Source organism: Macaca nemestrina, chromosome 17 (genome assembly GCF_043159975.1).
Source record: "Macaca nemestrina isolate mMacNem1 chromosome 17, mMacNem.hap1, whole genome shotgun sequence".
Taxonomy (NCBI): domain Eukaryota; kingdom Metazoa; phylum Chordata; class Mammalia; order Primates; family Cercopithecidae; genus Macaca; species Macaca nemestrina.
The window spans coordinates 35180323-35192899 of record NC_092141.1 but is presented as its reverse complement, the minus strand read 5'-3'; the positions used below and the strand labels follow the sequence as shown (position 1 = coordinate 35192899).

Sequence of the window (12577 nt, the reverse complement as noted above, 5' to 3'; positions counted from 1 at the left end):
TGGGGAAGAGTAATGTAGTTGTGGGTAGTAGCCCTGGAGTAAGCAGAGACAACAGATGAGAAACAGTATGGGCTGTGTAGGGAGCCGGCCAACTGATCGAGCTGGAGAAAGAAGAGGGTTCTGGCCACAGGGGTCTTATCTTCAATACTGAGGAGCTTGAACTTTATCTTGTAATGGGTCGGGGAGGGGCATCATTGAAGGGCTTTTAAATCAGGAGAGTGATATGATGAGAATTGTGTCTTGGATAATCATTCTGCCAGCAAGGTTGAGAATAGATTGAGGAAAGCCTGAAGGGTGGCCGAGAGACCATTCACGTCTTGGTGAAAGATCTAAGCCCATTCCACCTTACCTTACTCTTCTCTACTTTAAATGTTTGATGTAGGATATCTTGGTACAAAGCCAGTGGGCAGATGAACAGAAGTGATGAGAAACAGAATCAGAAGTGACACCCTTCAGGGTTAATTTTGATAGGACAGCTACTGAAGCATAGCAGAGCCTGTAGGCCTTTGAAAATTACTTGCATGCATTTCAGTAGTTTAGATATGGCCTTTTGCAGAATTACATTGGCGAGAATGAGTGGAGACTTACAGGTAACATTCATTCACCTGTGATCCTCTAGGGCTTGGAGACCTGTCCTAGCAGGCCATTGTTTTTCCAGTTTCTTGATTCCTGGTAAGCATCCTCCTGAGATTTCACTAAGGAAACAGGAAGCAAGGGAAGTAATGAACTGTGAAGCCTCGATGGGCATCTGACGTGTATGCTTAGGGCTCTGGGGAAACAGGGAGCTAAGAAAATTTGCCAAGTCAAGTGCTATTTTATGTAGAAATGGTAAAACAGCATAACTTTAAGTGCTGAGAAAATAAGGAGAGTCCTTGTATAGTAAAAATACTCATTTGGTTTTTGGTTTTTTTTGTTTGTTTGTTTGTTTGTTTGTTTTACTATTTCTCCCATTCTTCGAAGAAAAATTTCCTGCATACCATTCCAAGTAGGTTACTTAACCAAGAACCCAAAGATAGGAATTTCTTTTTTTTTTTTTGAGACAGAGTTTCACTCTTGTTGCCCAGGCTGGAGTGTAATGGCATGATCTCGGCTCAGCGTAACCTCCGCCTCCTCAGTTCAAGTGGTTCTCCTGCCTCAGCCTCCTGAGTAGCTGGGATTACAGGTGTGTGCCACCATGCCCAGCTAATTTTGTATTTTTAGTAGAGATGGGGTTTCTCCATGTTGGTCAGGCTGGTCTTGAACTCTCGACCTCAGGTGATCCACCCGCCTCCACCTCCCAAAGTGCTGGGGTTACAGGCGTGAGCCACTGTGCCCGGCATCAAAGATAGGAATTTCTTAAGCATAGATGTAGTCTGTTTTGTTTTTTGTTTTTGAGACGGAGTCTCGCTCTGTCGCCCAGGCTGGAGTGCAGTGGCACTATCTCGGCTCACTGCAACCTCTGCTTCCCAGGTTCAAGCCATTCTCCTGCCTCAGCCTCCTGAGTAGCTGGGACTACAGGTGCGCGCCACCACGCCCAGCTAATTTTTGTATTATTAGTAGAGACAGGATTTCACCATGTTGGCCAGGCTGTTCTCAAACTCCTGACCTCGTGTTCCGCCTGCCTCGGCCTCCCAAAGTGCTGGGATTACAGGCTTAAGCCATCATGCCTGGCCTGTTTTTTGGTTGTTTGTTTGTTTGTTTGTTTATTTTGAGATGGAGTTTCGCTCTTGTTGCCCAGGCTGGAATGCAATGATGTAATCTCAGCTTACTGCAACTTCCGCCTCCTGCGTTCAAAGGATTCTCCTACCTCAGCCTCCCAAGTAGCTGGGATTACAGGTGCCCACCACCACGCCCAGCTAATTTTTGTATTTTTAGTAGAGATGGGGTTTCACCATGTTAGCCAGACTGGTCTCGAACTTCCGATTTCAGGTGATCCGCTGTGTGCACAACCTCTATATTATAAAGATACAAGGAGGGAAGAGATCCAATCATTGTCCTAGTCCCTCTAATAAAATAAATAAGAGAACTACTGAAATGGGCAAAGCATGAGAAGTACCAAAAGAGAACTAAACCATGCAGCAAGAGGTCCAAGATACAGGAGTAATATGAACTCATGGAAAAGCTGTTTGGTTATCTATTGTTGCATAACAAACAACACCAAAACTCAGTGGCCTGGTATAGAAACTCGTTATTATCTCTCACAGTTCTGAGGGTTGCCTGGGCTCTGCTGGGTGGTTTTTCTGTTTCACATGATGTTGGCTGGGACTGCAGTCATTTGGAGGCTTCACTGAACTGGTATGTCACATACCATGACTCACTCACATAGCAGTAGTTGCTGCTGTGTGTTGGCTTGGAGTTCAGCTGAAGCTGTTTTTTTGTTTTTTGTTTTCTCAAGATGGAGTTTCGCTCTGTTGCCCAGGCTAGAGTGCAGTGGTGCGATCTTGGCTCACTGTAACCTCCACCTCCCAGGTTCAAGTAATTCTTCTGCCTCAGCCTCCCAAATAGCTGGGATTACAGGCATGTGCCACCATACCTGACTAATTTTTATATTTTTAGTAGAGATGGGGTTTTGCCATGTTGGCCAGGCTGATCTTGAACTCCTAACCTCAAGTGATCCACCAGCCTCAGCCTCCCAAAGTGCTGGGATTCCAGGTGTGAGTCACCGTGCCCGACCTAAAACTGTTGATTGGAATACCTTGTCTCCTCCATGTCCTCTCTCATAGCATGACAGCAGGGCTCTAAGATGGAACTTTCCAAGCATATTTTTTAAAAAGTAGAATCTGCAGATCTCTTAAGGCCCAGCTTTGGAAGTTGCAACATTGTCACCTCTGCTGCATTCTGTGATCAAAGCAAGTCATAAGACAAGCACAATTCAAGAGGAGGGAAAGGGACTACCTGTGGATGGGAGGCAGAGCAAATAATTTGCAGCTGTCTTTAATCCATCACAGCTGATTGAGGCAGATATGAAAGGATGAATAGAGTTTTGACAGGCATAGCTTTCTAAAGGAAGGGTATTCTAGAGGAAGAAATAGGAAGTCTTCCATTTGATTAGTGGGAAGAGCACCTGAAGGGATCTGGGAAGATGGAATGGGACCATGTGACAGGGCTTTGAATAGCAGTTAGAAAAGCTTGGCCCTATACTAACAGGCTTTAAGAAAACAGTGTGGAGGACCTCTCAGGTATTTTATACCTTTCCCTAACACTGGGTTATTATACCTTAAACCCAGTGTTAATAGCTCTGGATTTGGCTTCTGTCTCTAAGGCATGGGAAGGGATGCTCACTCCTTAGGTTATTATGAGTGATGCTGACTTAGGCATTTTGAAGGAGGAGACAACCCTAGCAGTCCTGCAGAACTGGCCACAATAGGAGTTTAGGAACATGCAAACCTAGCTAGGCTTTTCCTACTGCCTCAAAGGGCTAGTTACTTAGTCTTGCCCTTGTCTGTTCCCCACAGTAACCCTCCACTGAGTGAAGAAATGTTGCCTCCTGGAGAGTGGATGTGTCACCGGTGCACTGTTCGCCGAAAGGTAATAATGCTGCTTTCTGAAGACTGTCCAGAAAGCCTGATCCAGAGCACTGATATGCTAGAGCTCAGACGGCCTAGCCCTGAAGGCATTCTTGTCCCTTCTTCTTGTCTCTTCCAGCCCTGGAATCACCCCACTCTTCCCATGGTGACTGTTTGGAATCCAGTAGGGCCTAAAAATCCAAACATGGGCTGCTGAAATGGGCAGAAGAGGTGTGTTAACTTACTGAGCCGTGTTTAGTCACTAGTGACAGGAGTAGTCTTATCTTCTTGTTAACCTCCTAATAAGTGGCCTGAATGTGGCAGCCTTATCCATGACTGAAGAACGAAGGCTGCTTCTCCAGCTTGATGGAAAATGGAGTTTTCTCTCACCCCAAGGCAAATAAGTCACTGGTATCCAGAGACTTGTCATACTGACGGAGAGGATTTTGAACCCATTTGTACCCCAGGTTGCCTATCTTTCTTTAGCTTCCCGTCCTTCAACTTTGATAATTTAGTACTGGCTTCAAGAATATGGTTTATTATTTTCTACTTTCAGAACTCTTGTGGGCAACAAGAGCTATATTCTCCCTTATTAAAAAAGGAAGTAGGTGTGCTTGCACCCAGATTATGATTGACCCAACCCTCAAATTATAGGCTATGGATTAGAATTTGTGCATTGTAATCCACCCCCCTGTGCTCCCCACACTAATTATACACCAAGCAACTTTCCTATGTTGTGACCTCACCTCTATTTGCCTGGTCCCTGAACGTGATGTCACAATGAATGATGACTTCCTTGGTTGCAGAAACAGGATGAGATGATTCAGGTTGTGGTTTATGTGTGTAACAGTTTCAGCCTTTAAGAAAGAAAGTAAACAAGCAGACATTATTTTTCAAATATGTGCATAAGGGTTCATATTAAAAAGCAAGCCAAAGCCCAGTCAACCACCTAACCACAGCTGTAGTTAAATTTCTCCATAAACCAAGCTATCTTCCAGCCTCTCCACCTTCCAAGATCCTTTCCTGTGCATCCCTAATTAGGTAAGAGCAGGGCTAGTTAGAGGCACCTGCCAGCTAAGAGCCCTCTCAAACTTGCCACTCAAAAAAGCTGGACCTGAAAAGGTTTAGGGGAGCTGAAGGAAAAGAGGTAAAGAGGGTGGAGAAAAGGAAATACTATGTTAGTTTGTATGCCAGGTGTTTTAATTATGTTATCCCATTATCTCTGTGACTTTTTTTTTTTTTTTTTTGAGGCAGAATGTCATTCTGTCACCAGGCTGGAGTGCAGTGGTGCGACCTGGGCTCACTACAACCTCCCCCTCCCGGGTTCAAGCTTTTCTCCTGCCTCAGCCTCCTGAGTAGCTGAAATTACAGGCACTCACCATCACACCCAGCTAATTTTCATACTTTTAGTAGAGACAGGGTTTCACCATGTTGGCCAGGCTGGTCTCAAACTCCTGCCTTCAGGTGATCTGCCTGCCTTGACCTCCCAAAGTGCTGGAATTACAGGCATGAGCCACCACACCCGGCCATGTTATCCCATTATCTATCCATCCAGCCATAGATGGATACCGAATGCTGGCAGTAGATTTCCATTTTAGAAAGGACGAAACGGAGGCTCAAAAATGTAGATTAACTTTCCCAAGGACTCAAAGGAATTGACAGAACCAATATTTGAACCAAATTCTCTCATTCCGAACCTCTGTTACGTCTTCATCAGTTTTCTAGGAGCAGAGCTACTTGTTGGGGATTATAGGATGCCCTTTTCTAACAGGGCACTTCTCCTAAGATGCCTCTTACCTTTCACATGGACCTCTTTGCCTACCAGTGCCAAGTCTGCCTTTTCCACCATCACCAGCACTACTCCCCTTTGGCTCCTGTATTTACACTGAAGTGAACTGAAATAATACATCCTCTGGCCTTCATCAGCTCCTGACATTCAGGTCCTATCATGATTCGTAGTGGAAGCACTAGGTCCTACTCCAACTCCAAATTATCCCTTTCATATATATGACCCTTTTTATCTCCCTCCACCATATCCCTGAGAGGAAAAGAAAGATTTTTCTGTCTCATTTTACAGATGAAGAAATTCTTGCCCACCAGCATGAGTCACCACAAGGTCAGAGGGAATCAGTGGCAGAAGTAGGACAAGATCACAGGTCTCCTACCTGGAGATCAGTGTTAAACCTTCATTTGACTACTCTATTTGGAGTCCTGGAGGAAAATGTTCTATCATATAGATATCCAGTCCTACTGAGTACACTTAATCTTTTTCCATTTCCCCACTTTCTAATAAGTGTCACTTACTTTGAGCAAAGTTTTTAAAACCATTCAAGAGGTCGGGAGGCTGTATAGTGATCTCATTGATTTTTTTTTTTTTTTTTTTTTTTTTTTTTTGAGATGGAATCTTGCTCTGTTGCCCAAGCTGGAGTGCAGTGGTGCAATCTCAGCTCACTGCAACCTCTTCCTCCCAGGTTCAAGCGATGCTCCTGCCTCAGCCTCCTGAGTAGCTGGGATTACAGGCGTGTGCCACCACACCCAAATGATTTTTGTGTTTTTAGTAGAGATGGGGTTTCACCATGTTGGCCAGGCTGGTCTTGAACTCCTGACCCCAGGTGATCTGCCTGCCTCAGCCTCCCAAAGTGCTGGGATTACAGACATGAGCCACCGTGCCTGGCCCATTGATTTTTACTATTAGTCTCACTAAATTTATTCTCACTGTGTTACCTTTTTAGCCCTTTACCCTATACTTTATAGATGTTGTATGTCATATGATGAATTAGTGTTAATGATATATATTTTGTATAGTTATTCCTAACTTTCCATGCTTTTTGGTGATTCTCTGATGCAACAGTTTTATCAGCTTTAGTTCAATTATAGTTGTGTCAACTTTAACAGACCAGTGTTCCAAGTCACCAGGTAGATGAGTCTGTGATATGTGAAGGCCTTTTACAATTTTGGTTAGTGGTCTACCAGGACTTTGTAGCACCCATCTCTTTGTTTCATGATACTTTTCATGATGGGCCCACCTGTTCATTTGCACAGAAACGAGAGCAGAAAAAGGAGCTGGGTCATGTCAATGGACTGGTGGACAAATCTGGCAAACGGACTACATCCCCCAGCAGTGACACTGACTTGTTGGACAGATCGACCAGCAAAACTGAACTAAAGGCCATTGCCCATGCTCGGATCCTGGAAAGGAGAGCCAGCAGGCCTGGCACGCCCACATCCAATGCCAGCACAGAGACCCCCACCTCTGAGCAGAATGATGTTGACGAAGACATTATTGACGTGGATGAGGAACCAGTAGCAGCGGAGCCAGACTATGTGCAGCCCCAGCTGAGGCGGCCCTTTGAGCTGCTGATTGCTGCCGCCATGGAGCGGAACCCCACCCAATTTCAGTTGCCCAATGAACTGACTTGTACCACTGCACTACCAGGTCAGCCAAACCATCATCATATCCCTCCCCAACCCCAGTTTCCCCAAAGGACCAGCACAAAAGCAGTGCTGCCTGTGGAGTCACTGTTCATGTAGCTACTGTCTTGGGTTCCTGTTCCTGGTTCTGCTTGGAGAGATCTTTGAAGGTCTTAGCCATTACAGAGCTTACTCAGTTTTCCATTTTCTCAGTTTCTGAACTCCTTTCCCACCGCCCCACCCCCAGAATTACCTTTTTCCCTTTTTTTTTTTTTTTTTTTTTTTTTTTTTGGAGAAAGAGTCTCACTTTGTCACTCAGGCTGGAGTGCAGTGGTGCGATCTCAGTTCACTGCAACCTCCGCCTCCCAGGTTCAAGCAATTCTCGTGCCTCAGCCTTCCAAGTAGCTGGGACTACAGGCGCATGCCACCATGCCTGGCTAATTTTTGTATTTTTAATAGAGATGGGATTTCACCATGTTGGTCAGGCTGGTCTTGAACTCCTGACCTCAGGTGATCCGCCCACCTCGACCTCCCAAAGTGCTGGGATTACAGGTGTGAGTCACCACACCCGGCCCCAGAATTATCTTTAAAAATATAGATAGATAGATAGATAGATAGATAGATAGATAGATAGATAGATAGATAGATGGATGTATATTATACATTCACATGGTTCAAAAATCAAAAAATATTAAGGGCTACAATGAAAATTTCCCTCCCACCCATCTGCCATTTGCCTACTTTCCACCTTCCTGCTCTTCACAGGTAACCACTGGTTGATTCTTCTCAAATTTCTTTGTGCATGTAAAAGCAAATACAGATATATGCTGATTAATTTCCCCTTAAGTAACATACTAGGTAACCCATTCTACACCTTGCTTTTTTTGTTGTTGTTTTCACTTTAAAATATTTTCTAGAAGTCTTTTTATATTAATATAGATTTTTTTTTTTTTTTTGAAACAGTCTTGCTCTGTCACCCAGGCTGCACTGCACTGTGGTGCAGTGGTGTGACCACAGCTCAAGCAATCCTCCCACCTCAGCCTCCCAAGTAGCTGGGACCACAGTTGCACACCACCATACCCAGCTAATTTTTATATTTTTTATAGAGACAGGGTCTCACTATGTTGCCAGGGCTGGTCTCGAACTGTGCTCACACGATCCTCCTGCCTCAGAGGCTCCCAAAGTGCTGGGATTATAGGCATGAGCCACTGCACCTGGCCTTCTCACTTTTTTTAATGGTTTCATAGTAGTTCATTATACAGATACGTCATAATTAATTTAACCAATTTTCTATTAATGGACATTTAGGTTCCAAATCTTTTGTTACTACTGGTAGTGCTTCAGTGAATAACTTTGTAAATACATCATTGTATACATGTAGAGATGTGTAACTATATCTATAGGACAATAAAATTGCTGGGTCAAAACTATGCATTTATAGTTTTGATAGATATTGCCAAATTGTCCTCCATTCTTTTTTCTTTTTTTTTTTAAGTCCTGGCTTCTTGATACCGTAAAGCTTCTACGTCTTACTTTTTCCTCCCAGAGAAAGTGAAATTGGTAGACTTAAGAAGAATGCATATGGAATCAAAGCTTCTCTGATTTTTATGAAAATGTGGGTGGGCCAAGTGTGGTGGCTCACACCTGTAATCTTGGTACTTTGAGAGATCGAGACAGGAAGATCACTTGAGGCCAGGAATTGGAGACCAGTCTGAGCAACATGATGAGACCCTGTCTCTCAAAAAATAAAAATAAAAAAGTTAGCTGAGTTTGGTGGCCCACACTTGTAGTCCTGGCTAATATGGAGGCTAAGGCAGGAAGGTTGCTTGAGCCCAGTAGTTCAAAGTTGCAGGCCAACTCCACAGAATAGTCCTTGTTGACTACATGACTTGGACATTTACATTTCTTAGGTTGCCAGTATCTAATCTAGCATTTCTGACCATTTTATGTTTGCAAAACAGTTAGATGTGTTTCTGCCATAGAACAGATGACTTCTGATTCTGACTTATGTATTAGTCTCTTTTTTTTCTTCCTTTCTCATTCTTTTTTCTAACTTAAAATCAACCCCAGGGGCCTTAGAGAGAAATCCATGCCTAGGTCATGGCACATGCTTAAGATCTGTTTTTTCCCTTATGTTGTTTCCATATTGCAGGCTAGGAACTCGGAAGCCAGGGATAGCTCAGCACCATCACTTTCTTTTCTAGGTTCTAGCAAGAGGAGAAGAAAGGAGGAAACAACAGGGAAAAATGTTAAGAAGACACAGCATGAATTAGATCACAATGGTCTCGTTCCCTTACCGGTCAAAGTCTGCTTCACGTGTAACAGGTATTTTCTTTCATACTAAGGGGCTCTTTCTCATGTTTAGCAAATGATACTTTTTCTGTCATCACCTCTTCCAGACCAGGTATGTTAAATGGGAACAGCCCATATTCTGATGGTATGAGTAAACAGAGACTGACTAATGGACTGATGAGAGCCATTAATGTGTATGTGTTAACAACATATTTTCTGAAGAATCACAGTATAAGAGTACTGTGAACTGTGTTGAGGCTGAGCACGGTGGCTCATGCCTGTAATCTCAGCAATTTGGGAGGCCAAGGCAGTCAGATTGTTTGAACCTGGGAGCTTGAGACCAGCCTGGGCAACACAGTGAAACCGTGTCTCTACAAAAAAAAAATTTTTTTAATGAGCCAGATATGGTGATATGCACCTGTAGTCCCAGCTACTCAGGAGGCTTAAGCAGATTAGCCCTGGAGGCTAAACTGTGATCATGCCACTGCACTCCAGCCTGGACAACAGAGCAAGACCCTGTATTTTAAAAACAAAAACAATGGCCTGGCGTGGTGGTTTACGCCTGTAATCCCAGCACTTTGGGAGGCCAAGGCGGGCAGATCACGAGGTCAGGAGATGAAAACCATCCTGGCCAACGTGGTGAAATTCCATCTTTACTAAAAATACAAAAATTAGCTCGGCATGGTGGCATGCGCCTGTAGTCCCAGCTACTCCAGAGGCTGAGGCAGGAGAATCACTTGAACCCGGGAGGCGGAGGTTGCAGTGAGCTGAGGTTGCACGCCACTGCACTCTAGCCTGGTGACAGAGCAAGACTCCATCTCAAAAAAACTGTGTTTAGACACTAGAACGAGAGGAGTTGGACTTAAACTAAACATTAACTTGAATCACTTAAGATAAGTTTAAAAGTAGTATAAGGATCTGTGATAGTGTATATTGGACTGGATAACTTCCAAAAGCCCCTAGGGCTGCCCCAGTTGTAGTGTCTGGGACACAGGTTTCCTTCAAATAGGATCTCTTTGACAGAAACCAGCTGTTTCAGTTACTGAAGCTGGACTTGTTGGCTTAGGTGTGTTAGAAGTACTGTATTATGGTCAGAGCAGAGCAGTAAGAGAATGTAACTATCAAAAAGAAGTATTTCACAGCAAAAGCTATAGGGAAAGGGAACTAGATAGTAGAGTGGCAGAACTCTGAGCCAGGACAAACTGTGGCTCCAGTGCATCTTGGGGACCCCAGAAGTATTGTAGTTACAAATTGTAGTTGTCGGCCGGGCGCGGTGGCTCAAGCCTGTAATCCCAGCACTTTGGGAGGCCGAGGCGGGTGGATCACGAGGTCAGGAGATCGAGACTATCCTGGCTAACATGGTGAAACCCCGTCTCTACTAAAAATACAAAAAAAAACTAGCCGGGCGTGGTGGCGGGCGCCTGTAGTCTCAGCTACTTGGGAGGCTGAGGCGGGAGAATGGTGTGAACCCGGGAGGCGGAGCTTGCAGTGAGCCGAGATCACGCCACTGCACTCCAGCCTGGGAGACACAGCGAGACTCCGTCTCAAAAAAAAAAAAAAAAAAACAAATTGTAGTTGTCATTTGCTTAGTCCTCCTCCCTTGAACCCTGCTTACATGAATACATTACAAAATCATCTTTCCAGCACACCTCTAATTGTCAGTTCTGCTGAGTGCTTCATACAGAAGATAAATATTTTCTTGCTATAGTTAAGACTCCAGAAAGGTTGCTAGTGATTTTTTAATGAAGTAGCCTCTCTCTTTTAAGAAGTAGGGAGATCAGAGCAGAGTTCACTGTTTTCCCCTAGTGAGTACTGAACATTGATCATCCCTGCTCTGACAGCCACTTTAGCTGTACTCCAACTAAACATTCACTTTCCCACAAGACACATTATTCTTAGAAAAGAGAATAATGGAGAACCTAATGGGAGCCCCCAAATCCATCCATCTGGTTTTTTTTTTTTTTTTAAAGATAGAGTTTCGCTTTGTAACCCAGGCTGGAGCGCAGTGGTGCCATCTTGGCTTGCTGCATGCAACCTCTGGCCTCCTGGGTTCAAGCGATTCTCCTGCCTCAGTCTCCCGAGTAGCTGGGATTACAGGCGCCCACCACCACGCCCGGCTAATTTTTTGTATTTTTAGTAGAGACAGGGTTTCCCGTGTTGGTCAGGCTAGTCTTGATCTCCTGACCTCAGGCGATCCGTCCACCTCAGCCTCCCAAAGTGCGGGGATTACAGGCATGAGCCATCGTGCCAGCCCCATCCATCTTTCTAATCATGAGTGTAACTGAATCACTGGAAGAAGATGTGGGAGAATGTTAGGATTAAGAAGAGGAGGCTGTTCCATAGGTCAAGAGTTAGTTTGAATTTTCCTTTTCTTGCCACAGAAATGGCCTACATCTCTTTTTTGCAGGAGTTGCCGCATGGCTCCTCTCATCCAGTGTGACTATTGCCCTCTCCTATTTCACATGGACTGCCTCGAGCCGCCGCTCACTGCCATGCCCCTGGGCAGATGGATGTGTCCAAATCACATCGAACATGTAGTGGTAAGCACAGCAGTGTCCATTCAGTCATCAACAGGCATAGCTGGAGCGTGGACTGATTAGTAGAAAGCATATTAAGGTCAGCTTGGTGCCAAGTTTACCACATATTTACCAAATATTTGACATATTTCAGCTATGCTTTTTCTCACAATGTTTTGTTTCGGCTACCCACACAGACTTTACTCACTAGTGCTTTGCTGTTTGTAAGTGACTTCTCCTATAGAGAATTAAGCAGTTGATGTTACAGCCCTAAAAGGGGAGTATATTAGATCCAACCTTAAGGAAATAAATCGTTGGCTGTCTGGGGGTATGTGTGTCCCAGGCACCAAATGAAGTTCAGTAAATAAGCTGTTGAATGAATAATGGTGTGAAGGTTCCTATTGCTTTATCTTCCAAGAGTCTTGGGTTTATTTTCCAGACTGAGGCTAGAACAGAGCTGTCACTTGCTATCTCCAAAAGAAGTTTAGGACATCTTTTTATAGGCAGTTAGAACAGTCACTCACAAGATTGAATGGGAGAGGATTTGAGGAGGAGGAGCTCCCTCATAAGAGCAACCTTCCAGATTAACAGGGCTACTGCTTAAGACATTGTCTGTCAAATGATGATAACCATGGAATGACCGTTGGCCTTCATGGCAATGTGCTGCTGACCTTACACTGAGAGGAACCTCGGTTAAAGATTTGCACACGTTAAAGATTTGCACACGTGAAAGAGAAGAGTTACTTTGTGTTCTTTTGACTCATGCTACTCAAAAATTTTTCTGGAGGAAAATCTAGTCTTGTTTTGCTTCCTTGTATCTCTCCTAGTCTTGTTTTGCTTCCTGATGAACCAGAAAAAAAAATGACCATAAGC

General features: G+C 44.3%; 1 protein-coding gene across 2 annotated transcripts in view; it reads left to right on the top strand.

Annotated features, from left to right (window-relative positions):
• Nucleotides 1–12577, top strand: part of LOC105476509 (PHD finger protein 12) — a 47339-nt gene that overhangs the window by 22857 nt on the left and 11905 nt on the right. For both annotated transcript variants that reach the window (XM_011732481.2, XM_011732490.3), the window contains exons 3-6: nucleotides 3435–3507; nucleotides 6528–6921; nucleotides 9101–9221; nucleotides 11596–11728. In XM_011732481.2, the coding sequence (XP_011730783.1) occupies nucleotides 3435–3507; nucleotides 6528–6921; nucleotides 9101–9221; nucleotides 11596–11728 (721 nt within the window). The remainder of the gene's footprint in view (nucleotides 1–3434; nucleotides 3508–6527; nucleotides 6922–9100; nucleotides 9222–11595; nucleotides 11729–12577) is intronic.